The sequence below is a fragment of the Desmodus rotundus genome, chromosome X, assembly GCF_022682495.2.
Source record: "Desmodus rotundus isolate HL8 chromosome X, HLdesRot8A.1, whole genome shotgun sequence".
NCBI classification, from domain to species: Eukaryota; Metazoa; Chordata; class Mammalia; order Chiroptera; family Phyllostomidae; genus Desmodus; species Desmodus rotundus.
Window position 1 is genome coordinate 88,593,840 of NC_071400.1, and position 13,586 is coordinate 88,607,425.

Below are 13,586 nucleotides of genomic sequence, written 5' to 3' on the forward strand. Positions count from 1 at the left end.
GCTGCTGCCCAGCAACACAAGAGAGCATCATACAGCATATTGCTAGCCCAGGAAAAGGTTAAATTTCCAGGGCATTTTCTACTGAATGTGTATCAGTTTAACACCATTGTAAAGATGAAAAGTCATAAGTTGAACCATCATAAGTCAGGGACCATACATAATTGATTGAGGACTTTCTCCAGCCACCAGAGCCCTCTTGGTCTAGGCTGGGTAATGCCAGGGAACTAATACACCTGGTGGAAGCCCCCTATCAATGACAGAAGGTGAGTGTAGGATAAATAACCCAGCTCCCTTGCCCCAAGATACGATCACACTGAAGCATATTCTACACTTTTGCAGCAGGACTGGGCCCCAACTGTCCAGAGTGATAACTGGCTTTGTAACAGATGTGTTGTAGGCAGCATAATAGCCACCCCAAAAAATGTTCACTTGCTAACCACCAGAACCCACGAATATGTTATTACACAGCAAAGGGGAATTAAGGTTGTTAATCAGCTGAGCTTAAAATAGGGAGACTATCCTGGATTATCTGGGTGTACCCAATGTAATCACAGGGGTGCTTAAAAGTGAAGGAGAAGACAAAAGAGTAGAGTCAGAAGAAGACGGGGCTATGGATGAATGGTCAAAGAAATTCAACTTCGCAAATTCGGAAGATGGAGGAAAAGGGCCATGAGCCAAGGAAGGTGGACCATCTCTAGAAGCTAGAAGAGTCAAGAAAATAGATTCTTCCCCAGAGCTTCCAGAAGGGAACGCAGCCCTGCCAACACCTTGTGTTCAGCCCAGTGACACCCAGGTTGGACTCCTGACCCAGACAACAATAAGATAATAAAGTGACATTGTTTAAAGCCATTAAGCTTGTAATAATTCATTATGGCAGCCATAGAAAACTCCTATGAAACAACTTATTGGCTTCCTTCCCTCATCTCACTTCCTCTCTCCCCTGCTGGTGTTCCCTGGTATCATCTTCCAAAAGAACTATTTGTACTTCGGTCCTTGTCATAGGGTCTGCTCCTGAGGAAGCGCAAAGCAAAACCGTATTTAATCACATTTAAATTATCCTGTATCCAAGCCAAAACACGAGACTAAACTTCTAAAATCAAGACCATTTTGAGTGCATTAAATCACCAGGGCAAGCAAAGGCACGTAACAAAAGTGGCGATATTTCTGACAATGAATATTATCAGAATTGCCACTGTAGAGAGAAATTCTGAATTACATAAGTCTACAATCTGTTGCTATTAATGGCCTTTAAACTAATATCCCTAATTCTAGACACTGTCAATTTTGGAACTATTGTATAGCTACCAAGGTTATATTTCTAAAGACAAATTTGATTACCTTTACTTGCTTAAAAACTTCAATATTTTCTATTGCCTATTAATGTCCAGGCTCCTTATCTGACATTCAGAGCCCTCCAATATCAAATGTCAACCTTCTTTTCTAGGCTTCTTTTCTGCTGCTTTCCTTCATATACCACTTGGCCTAGCCAAACTAGAGTCTTTGCTCTATAAGCACAGGTCTTTCCTTTTCTCACATTGTTTCTCCTATCTGGAATGGTTTTAGACTCATCACCATCAACTCAAATCCCAACAATCCTTCAAGGTCCAAATATTTGCAGTTTGAGTATATACGTAAGTGAATAAATGAATAAAAATGAAAGCTACATATGTACTAGTTGGCTTTTCTGTCTAGTCCTAACACCCCAGTGAGAAGAATCAGAAGACAAATACCTACAATGGTGAGAGTGGGGCCAGCCCATGCCAGGTTCCACGCTGTCTTTCTGCTGAACAACCACTGGCTTTGGTTTTCATTTTTTGGTGTTGTTGATTTTTACTTCTACACTCTGCCAAAGCAGCCTGTCCATTCTTATTTGTCAACAACTGCTTTCTTTACTCATGTACTTACCGAGGATATTCTGTTCCCCAAAAGAAAGGCTTCTGGAGCTCTCCTGCTGGAAATCCTGGGAGAAAGACAAAGAAACAAACTAAATTGTAAGGGATACAGAGATTGATTTGATGATACTAAGTACCTGGTTCCAGCTTTAGTGTTGACATTTCAAAGGCCCATATGAAAGGTACTCATGGAGTCGGGGCCCTCTAAGAGATCCAACTGTCACTATGATGGTATTGATTGAACTGAATTTAAAATAAGTACATTACATAAATTTCAAGGAAATCATTTTGCATGGATACACTACTGGCAGATTCCGGACTGCTGTGAACTGGAGTCCTTCATACACAGAGTGTGCAGGAGGCTCCCGGCTATCCAACAGCTTGCCCTAATACAGAAAGGGCCACCTTCATGGACACACAACCTGTGTGATCAAACAGGGCCTCCCATGCAGAAGGACCCTGAACTGGACTTCATGGTCTTCTGTCACTGTCTTGAAACTCTTAATTTTATGTTTGAATGTGATTTTGTTAAGGAGCATCCAAGGGGATAAGGAAGCATGTGTGTGAGCAAAGGAGCCATGCATGATATGTGCGCCCACGGTTCCTAGATGCCTCATTTGCATAAAGCATTCATGATACTCCCCAGGAGCACAGAACTCCTGCAGACCCATACTGTGTGGGAGTTCAGCAAGACTCAAAGTGAGTACAGAGTAAGCATGTTACATCTAGGACCGAGCACGTGGGGGCTCTGACAGCCCCAGCTCTTTCCACTGGAACCAGAATTGGCTTTGATAGGCATTCTAAGGAACATGAATGATTAAGGAACCCTGTGAAACTCTTTCATTCTCCTATTACTTCTGTACATTAGCCAACCATATACACCAAAAATGATGACAGAGAAGAAAAGGAAAAGAAGTGACCCATAGTTTCTTTTCCTTGCAGTCCTTTCTCACTCATCAGTAAGTCAAAGGTACAGACTGTTGGTAGAATGTGTGTGCATTAAGAAGTGAAATAAAAACAGCTGAGTTAATTTTGTGCACCGCTTCTACTGTTCTGGTTAAGAACAAAATACATGCATGTACAAGCTACAAAATACAAACTGTATCATTTCGGTGATTTTACATACAAGTTGAAAGCTCTTATAATTGCATTTAAAACTGGCATTGTACACTATAAAGATGAACAGTACAATTATGAAGATTTGAAATTCTAATTTTCTCACAACAGCATTAAGTAGCAAATTTTAATAAATGATCAGTCTAGAGAAGGAGAGGCCACAGAAGCAGGATAAAGCTTTATATTTTAACACCTTTAATAGTATTTTTTCCTGCTTTCTGAACAAGGGGCCCCCATATTTTTATTTTACACTGCGCCCTGCAAATTATGTAGCTGGCCTCGGGTAGCGATGAGTGGGAGAAATGTTTTGCTTTGCCATCGCAGCTCACTACTAAGTTTAACACCCTGAGTGGATCCTCGGAGCTGCACTTGCAAGTCATCTCAAGAATAGTAACAAAAACAGAGAAAGAGAGACGCCTTCTCCAGTGTCCTTGCCAGAGCCACTATGCAAAGCCCCTTGAGACTGAAAGTTGTTTTTATCAGTTAAAGTGCTTTATCAACATTCTTCCTACCTGCCCTCCATGGTAGGACACTATGAGAAACGAGGGTAGGAAAGCAAGTTCTTAATTTAGAAATGAAATGTTAATTCTATGTAATTTGTATGTATAATATATTCTTTGTATTCTCTTAATAATATCATAGTTTGAGGTTTCAAGGTGCAAAAATCTAATTGCAAAACAGAAATGATTCCAGAGAGTAGTTCTCTCTCTTCCTGCTGCTCTCACACAAAGGAAAACGCATCTGACTTTGAAGGACAACATCCTAGTCATCATCTTAATCTCTACATTTCCTTTAATAATATCTTGTGCATCTTTATATCAATATTCCATCCTCTTGTTGGCAATTACTTTTAGTAACTCATTCTGATTTTGAAATATATACCCGTGTTTTGCTGTGCATAACGTGCACTTTTTTGCCCAAAGTTTTGAGGGAAAAATAAGGATGCACGTTATACATGGGTATAATAATTACATACCATGGGTATAATAATCCCATGTATAATGTGCGCAAAAATGTGGGTGTGCATTACACATGGAGCTCATTATACACAGCAAAATACAGTGTGTGTGTATATATATATGATTATATATGTGTGTGTGTGTATATATGCACACACATACATATATTACACATATATGCAAACCACAGTGCTTATATGAAAATTCTATCTCACACATTATATCATAAAAAAACAATGGTATTTCCTAATAGGAACAATGATCATAAACCAATGTGATTTAATTACTCAAGCATTCTGGCTTTCCTGCTTGGTAATGTACCCACTGGAAGCATTTATGTCCACTGCCAATCTCTTTACAGGAAAACATCTGACACCTGCATGAGCCTCCATTTCTGGCACTTTTGCTGTTAGAGGCTCCACACTCGCAGGCGGCAGCCCTCACACTCCCTGATCAGCTGTATCTTCCCAGCTTGTCGGGGCCATGGAGCCCAACTCCGATCAACAGAAGAATCTGATGGCCTCATGACTGTTTTGCTGAAGTGAATGGATTAACAGTTTAAGCTGCATTTTTGGAGATGTCAACTGGCAAGAGTGATAGATTGAATCCCAACAGGGCCAACTTGATATCTTATCTCATGAAGTGGATTAAGTTGCATTTACCAAAGGTGGAAGTAAAAAAATAAATAAAGAAATGAAAAGGGAATTCTTTTTCTCTCTCCTTTTAATAGGATTTGTCAGGTTTTCTTGCATGTCTATTTTATGTCCCTTCTTCCCCATTTCAGCGTTGCCTCACCACCTGTTTCACTTTTAAAGCAGCTCTTTTTTCTATCAGTATATTTATGGGAGGCATTCGTCGCAGTGTAAATGTGTGTGTACACACATCCATACGTGTGTGTGTATATATATATATGTATATGAACATAAGACATATGAGAGGGAGGAAGAAGAAAGAGAAATGTAACTGTTGGGTTAGCAAAAATTAATGAATTTGATAATAGCTAATATCGTCCAGGGTGTAGGAAGCATGTTGGTGGGAGTATAAGTCATTGCAAGCATTTTGGAGAAAGCAATTTAATCATCCCTTAATGCTTTAAATACCATTTAAAACATTAGTAAGTGCTGCTTTAGAGAAAGCTTGAAAAGATGTTATCAAATGAAGAAGGTAAGTGAGATAAGTGGAAAAAACAGCAAATGGGTGCATGGGGCCCATTTATGTGTGATATGTGTAAACGTATGTAGATAAAGTCAGTTCTGCTTATAACACTCGTATTGAAAGGCAAATTTGTTCCACCATGACTGATATATTAGTGGAAAACCTGGAGCAATAAGGACATAGAATTCAAGCCAAGAAGGCAATAGTTCTCACAGCACCCTTATATGCTGAGTCACTTAAAAGACAGTGGGTATCTCGAACACACCAGACTCGATCCAGGATGAAGTGGAGGCAGACCTCAAGTGGTGGGTTACTTTGGCCACTTTGGCCAAAGAGCAGGTTCAAGGTATTGGTAGTGTTTTTCTGAACTCTGTCCTGCAGGTATATCCAGGCTTCTGTGAGTGGAGAATTCATGTGGGCAGAAACAGAATACAATCCCTCTACCCTCTAATGACACAGCTTGGTTTCCTACAGGAGGAAGGGTCGGAGGCGTTGATATGATAATGGAGACTGCTACACACCCTGGCTGTGTTCATCTATTTTTTCTACCTAATCATTTCCCCATTTTCTCATTGTTTGTACATTCTGTTTCTGTGATTTAAATTTTTAATAAAATTAAAATATTTTAAAAAGGGCAAAACTCCAATTTCACATTTGCTTATGTGCCATTTCCTTCACAAGAAATGCTAGATGAAGGCAGAAAACTGCACCTAAATGAGCTCAGCCACGTAGGAATACACAAAATGCATACATCCCAACATGGACCAGCTACCTCCATTCACTGCATATGTTAAAAGCCACATCTGATGTTAAAACTTCCCTTTCAGTTTCACATAACCCTTCTTCATCCACTGCACAATAACTCGCTAGCTGGAAGTCCTCCAGCGCCCGCTTCCACAAGCAAACTTCAGGTCTTTTCTAGGAAAAGCACCACATTCACTGTAGCATTTACACATTTACCCATTTAACATGGGCAAAAGCTGTGCTATTGTTTTCATTAGGCGCCTAGATTTCGTTTTGTGTTGCCAATAAAGTTTCTGATTATTGTGTCCCTAACCCCTTTTCTTCCATAAGCTTTGTGGCTTTTATTGTACAATTTGCCATAGCACAGTGATGTTTAGGAACACGTACGTCATGTTATAGCAGAACTAACTGTATATGTGTATATGTATATGTCTGTGTGTGTATATATATGTATATATATATAATATCTCTGTGCATATGTACACATATATTCCTGCTAGTGCTTCTCAAATTTTACCATGAATCAGAATCACCTGAAGGGCTTACTGAAATGCAGAGTACCAGGCCCCAACCTTTGAGTTTCTGAGTCAGTAGGTCCTGAGGAGGGGGCAAAGAATCAGCAACTCTAACAAGCTTGCCTGTGATGCTGATGCTGCTGTTCCAGGGACCACACTTCAAGAACCACTGCGTGACAGCGTGGATGGAACTAGAGAGCATCATGCTAAGTGAAATAAGCCAGGTGGGGAAAGACAAATACCGTATGATCTCACCTATAAGTGGAGCCTAATCAACAAAGCAAACAAGCAAGCAAAATAGAACCAGAGACATGGATATAAAGAACAAATTAATACCTGTCAGGGGAGATACCATGATCATGAAACTGACAGTAACCAGAGGGGAGAAAGGAGGGGGAAAAGGGAGGAAAGAAGGGAACATGCATAAGGGACCCATGGACAAAGCCAAAGGGGGGTAGGATTGAGGGTGGGGCTGGGAGGTGGGGGTGGCTGGGGCGGGAGAAAGTGGTGGCGGGAAAATGGAGACAACTGTACTTGAGCAACAATTAGAAAAAGAAAAATAAAGAACAACTGCCCAATCACTGGCTCATGTGCACTGTGGAGTCATGGCTTAATCTGTAGATTGCTGTGTTGCTATAATTAAGAAAAGTGCAACAAACGAAATATCCATCAGGAGGTGAATGACAATTATGTATAACCGTATTATGCAGCAAATGAAAAGAAAAAAGCAGGCCTTACCAGCCGAGCATGAACCAAATCCAAGACATATTGCTGGAATAAAGCAAGGCACGAATACAGATATATAAATACCTTGTATATCTTTAAATAAATGTCCTATCAGTATAAATACACTGGTGGGTCAAAAGTAGGTTTACAGTTGTGAGTATGAGAAACACAGAGTTTATTCTCTTTTTAAACATTTTACTTATTTATTTTTAGAGATTGGGGGAGGGAGGGAGAAAGAGAGGGAGAGAAACATCAGTGTATGGTTGCCTCTCACATGCCCCCAACTGGGGACCTGGCCTGCAACCCAGGCATGTGCCCTGACTGGGAATCGAACTGGTGACCCTTTGATTCACAGGCCAGCGCTCAATCCACTGAGCCACACCAGCCAGGGCTTATTCTTGTTATTTATTAATTATTGCATTATTTGCTATGTATACAACTGCAAACCTACCTTTGCCACACCCTGATGTGTATAAATGTACATAAAAGGTCTGTAGAATATGTCAAAGTGATCAGAGTGGTTACCTTTGGGAGATGATGGAGATTTGGGGTGACAGATAGCTAAAGGAGCTTTGGGTATAAATGTAATGTTTTTACACTTGATTAATCAAAGGTAATCAATGTGTGTAATTAAAATTAACTCTTTTAGAAATAAATGTGTATATTACAGAAAATTCTAAATGTTATCAAAAAACAGTTTATAGTTAACTAAATTTACATAGTAGTATTTTGTTGTTATATTTGTTAACACTTTCAAGTTTCATTTCTATTTCAAGGAAAAATACAGATTATGATTATAAAATCCCAAAGACTAAAATTCTGACAAAAGAAAGTATTAGTGTCTACATGTTGTAATAACCTCATTATTTGTTAGCAAAAATTTCACTTTTTCCAACCTGCACCCAGGAAAACCACTGAGGCCTTCGTTTGATTTTCTAGTTGCCTTAACCTTTCATTTTTACAGGAGTTTCTCATAGCTCTCATATCAGTGAATATTGATTAACCTGGATGGAGTCTTAGCAAAATGCTGACCACTAAAAACATAGACTGTTTTGTTAAGGACACAGTGGCCAAAGAACTGATTGCATCAGAGGGCGATTAACCCAGGCAGGTCCAACTGTTTGAGCTTTACAGCCATAAAGTTATATCGTAACTATAGCTACAGCTTTCCAGGAAAAGTTAAATGCCCTGATGTGTCTGAGTTTCAGTATCCATTTTATTTACTGCAAAATGACATTAACCAGGTTTTTCAGTATACACAAAGATAGAGATGAAAACAAAATTAGCCCATTATCCCACAGCTTAGACCTAAGGAAACAAATACATACACACACGTACATACATACACATACACTCAGGTATAGCACATTCACACTACATGGGAATACATGAAAAAATAATAATTTCCCTTTTTCCCCACTCCTACCCTACCTGGAACTTTCTTTCCACTGCTGTCTGCATAGTTAGCTTCAGATATTTACCCAAACGTCACTTCTCACTAAGGCCCTGCCTGGTGCTTTTAAAAGAAGAGATGTGTTATCCTATCTCCTTTTCTTGCTGTATATTTCACCGTAATACTACCATTATTGATACTCTACATTTTATTTACTCTATATATTATTGTTTGTCTTTCCCCAATGAGAATGCAAGCTCCATAACAAAAGGAATTTTTATTTTATTTATTTTTATTATCTTTCACTGCAGTATCTCCAGAGCTGGAACACGACCTAGCATGTGGTAAGCACTCAATAAATACTTGTTGAGTGAATGGAATCTGCACCGTGTGAAACTCAAGGAGGTGACTGGGTTAAGAAGTACCTATACGTATGAGCACTTCTTGCTGGCCAAAGTCTAAAACACTACATGGTAGTATTAGTACTACCAATGTGCTACTTCTTGATGTTGCCATATTCAATACCGCCATGGGGACACGTTCCACTATTCAAGTTCTGGGGTTCATTTGCCTTCTATGTTAGGAATTTTGTTGGTTCCAGTCTCTTGTATTAGTGGCATAACTGCTATGAGGGACAGTTATTTGATATAGCTGCTTTCACTGGAGAGATATACTTGGGCTTCCCACCGAGTATGTATCTGTGTCTGTTTCCTTTCACTATGCGTGTAATATTTTTGTTAAGGGACTGACTGTATCACATTACATTACATTGTCTTATTAGTTTTGTCAAATGATAGCAAGTTTCGTGTTTTGTTGGATTTATGATTGTAGTAATGTGCCTTTATTCTAGCACATGTTACAACAGTTATTTTCAAAAGCCGAAGTGTATGCTTATATTACTGAACTAACCCATATTATCAGTCCACATTTCAGGACTTATTGCAACATTATCATACTTCTTGGTGAGTCACTTGTAGTTCTGCTGACCTATTTGACTTGACTTGTCCTGTACAATTCCTTCTAGTTCTATAGTTCACTAAATAGACATATTTTATGACCCTAATTTTACAGATGTTAGCATATTTAAATCACATTATAAAAACAACTGGGAATCATTGTGTTTGGTTATGACTATGCTATCTCCATACATAATCACTGACCACTATCATTTATAAAAGCTCAATGATGTTCCAAGTAACAAAGGTAACTTTAGGTGTACAAATATCTTCAAAGAACTTACAACCTAGTGAGAGAGAAAGGATAAAACCAGGGGAAAAAACCTATTTTGCAATATCTAGAGAAGAAGGACAACTGACACCAAACCTCTCTAAAGTGAATTTTTAATTAAAAGGTTTTAAATTCAGCAAAGAAACAAAATACTGGATACATGGGAGTAGATGTGTAGAGGTCTTCTGGGAGAGATGTTATCTACAAACAGGCCTATACTAAGGGGAACAGGTATGACTGTAACATCAGCTGGGGGTTGAGGTAGGAATGGTTTAGGGCACTGGTCCTCAGAGCGAGGTCTGAGAGCATGAGCAGCAGTATCACCAGGGAATTTGTGAGAGATGCACATGATTGGGCCCCACTGCACACCTACTAGAACACGAAATCTAGGGGTGGGGTCCAGAGTTTTCAACAGGCCCTCCAGGTTACTCCGGTGCATGCTAGTTGAGACCCACTGGTTTAGATCAGGATAAAGATTCTCCACCCCAACTGCACATTACAATCCCTGAGGAGATTTGTTAAAATACAGCCATGTTCAACCCCTGCTCCAGACCTATTAAACCACAATTTTCTGGGACGGAGCTCTGAGCATCAGTGCGCTTTAAAAGCTCCCCAGGTGATCCTGATGTGCAAACAATTTCAGAACTCTTGGTTTATTTAGTAAAAATAAGGAACCACTTATATTTAACTTAGCTGATGTATATAAATCAGCCCTCCTGTCTCATTCCTCTCTCTTCACCACTTCTCAACAACATGCTGGTAGCATACAACTAAATATTTTATTATAATTTTGAAGGGTATTCTTTCAAAACTAAAACTTTACATGACTTATAAATTATGACTGTACAAAAAGACAAAAATAGTTTTAATTGCACCTGCCTTGGAAAATCCAGGATGAATGCTCACTCTAAGAAAGAAGTGTTACATCTTATTCAAGATTAGTTCTTATAATCAGATAAACCAGACACCATTCTTCTGGAATCTAGGGGGCCATCAACTGAGACATGGAAATTACTGCAATTGCAAAGCACTTTTGGTTATGTTTTTTGCTGTGTAGGGATTTCATTGTCATCACTGCTAAGATTAATAGTGGCTTTTTTTTTTTTCAATTTGGCACCTTGCAGTAGTTTGGTGAAAACCAACCTTCCCCTTTCCAGAAAATATCAAATTCTAACAGCTGTGAGTCACGTCAAGGGATTCAGCAAGATGCCTTAGCCATCTGCTGGCTTCCTGCAGGTAACCTCCTGCCACCACATCTATCAGCCTAGAACTGACAAGCAGAATGCAGCTTCTAAAATCTGCCCTCCATCTTGAAACCTTCTCTACCGGCCCTTCTATTCTTATTCTGCCAGAATTACCTTCAGGCTGCAACAAAGAGAACCTCCTCTTCTTCCCCAGGATGACTAACCATCCTATTTGCCCTGAATGGGAGGGGCTCCTGGGATGTGGAATTTCAGTGCTAAAATTGGAACAGTCCCAGGCACACCAGAATGAGTTAGTTCCCCTATCTTTACTCAAGCAAGCCGGATTTCTTTTTAATTTGCTGCAGTTTCTCGCTTGCTGCTTCCCAAACTTCATCATCTAGCAGAGGTTTGATGGTTAAGATCTTAAAACAAGAATTGCTGGGCCCACCCCCAGAGTTTCTGATTGGGTCAGTCAGGGGTGGGACCAGATAATGCTCATTTATCACAAGGGATGTTGATGCTGCTGACCCAGGGACCACACTTTGAGAACCACTGCTATAGTTCACCATCTGGCAGAAAAAACACAAATTTCCTCCCACTTGAAGCTCAGTAACTAATACTCTACTTACATTCCAAAAAATGCCTTTCATACACACAATTGGTATCTTAAGTATTCAAAACTGACACTAGAGGCAGTGATGTTTAGCCCAGGCCTGGGAAAATAGTAGACGCTCAACATATACTTGTGTGGGTTCATCATCCATATCCGGGCATGACAATAGTGGTCTCAAGCATAAAAATGTGACTAACATTTTTCCCATATCAGGTGGACAAAAAACCTGAATCTCCTTATTTATCTCCTCCAATAGCATCTTTACAAGGTATATTTGGTAAGAAAGAAAATCTCATCTATTATTAGTGGAAATACAAACTGGTACCACTTTTCTCAGGAGAAGTCAGGTATGATATATTTTAAAATCCCTAAATTGGTCATATGGATAACATTTGACTCAGCAATTCCTCCATATGTAGGAATTTACACTTAAAAATTAGTCTCAGATTTGCACAAAGATTTAGCCACAAAACATCAGAGTTTTTATTGTTATTCTATTACAGTTGTCCTAATTTTTCCCCCTTTGCCCTCCTCTGTCCATCCCACCCCACCTCCCACAGTCAGTCTCTACCCTGTTGTCCGTGTCTGTGGGTCATTCATACACGTTTTTTGACTGATCCCTTACCCTTCTTTCCACCATTATCCTCCTCTCCTCCTCCCCTCTGGCAGCTGTTCATCAGAATCTATGCATTATTGGAGGGGTGTTTTTACAATAGTGAAATACCCTAAATGTCTGTTGTTAAGAAAGTAAAGAAAATTAAAAGGCTTTTATTTGGTGGAATACTATGCATGATGACTTAGAAGAATATGTGACAGATGAAAATACCCATGTTACCATGCTCAGTGATGGGGGGAGCAGTATCATTGGATGAGTACATATTAAATTTCAATTAAAAAAAATTTCAATTTTAAACAATGTATATGTAAACATGAGTTTGAGTGGTTTCCAACAAAATTATTAACCGTGACTACTTTTAAATGATATCAACTTCAATTTTTAACTTATCTAAAAGTTTTTGGTATTTTCTATGATAAATATGAACTACTTTTGTCATAGGATCAAAGACAATTGATTTTTTTCCAAGGGAGGCCGTGTGAAATTGTTACCATGAAGATAAATGACTGAGATTGCCCCCTGACTTCCTGTCCCAGTCACCACAGCTCTTTTCCAGCTTCCCGGTGCTCTCCTCACTCTGGCTCACATCCAGGTTGCTTGTTTCCTGTGAGTGTCCCACTCACACCCTATCTCTTTAATTGACTCTGATAATCATTCCATGCTTTCTGTTACCAGCCCTGCAGCGAATCTGCTCAGTCCTCTATTATCTGGAAACATTTGTCCCGCCCCATGAGTGTTTTCGAAGTGCCCTGCAGGTAGCAAATGGGTCCCTCTGGGCATTGGTTCTGGACTAACCACAGTAGCAGGAATGCCATGAGATTGCAGGGCTTCCCAGCTGACGGTATCCTTATCCTCCAGTGACACTACCCAGAATGGCATTCTTGGCTGCCTCCTTGGTCAGGTCTCAGAGGCAGGGGCTGTATCAGGACCTCCAAGTCCTTGATCAGACCAGGATAAGAACGTCTTCAAATGGCTGTAGCAGGTGCCCTTCAACATTGCTAAGAGCATCACCTGGCAATTTTGCAGACTATTCAAAGTCTGTTCATGACTTAACTTCAGCTCATTTAAAACTTTTTTTATAATGAAATCTTTTCTTTAAGATTTTATTTATCTCTTTTTAGAAAGAGGGGAAGGGAAGGAGAAAGAGAGGGAGAGAAATATCAATGTGTGGTTGCCTCTCGCATGCCCGCTACTGGGGACCTGGCCCGCAACCCAGGCATGTGCCATGACTGGGAATTGAACCAGCGACCCTTTGGTTTGCAGCCTGCGCTCAATCCACTGAGCCACACCAGCCAGGGCCACTTAAAACTTTTTAAATCTCACAGTAAATTTTGTCAAGTAAAACCTTTTTTGAGAGTACATCTAAGTATTCTTTTATAAGTAGCTTATGACATCTCTCAAATATTGCCCCCAACACTCTACCTCACTCCAAGGATGCAAGGCGAT

General features: G+C 39.7%; 1 protein-coding gene across 2 annotated transcripts in view; it reads right to left on the minus strand.

The window, feature by feature from the left end:
• The window catches only part of PHEX (phosphate regulating endopeptidase X-linked), a 169,103-nt gene that overhangs the window by 26,528 nt on the left and 128,989 nt on the right, over positions 1-13,586 (minus strand). For both annotated transcript variants that reach the window (XM_024569898.2, XM_045203239.2), the window contains exon 16: positions 1,906-1,960. In XM_024569898.2, the coding sequence (XP_024425666.2) occupies positions 1,906-1,960 (55 nt within the window). The remainder of the gene's footprint in view (positions 1-1,905; positions 1,961-13,586) is intronic.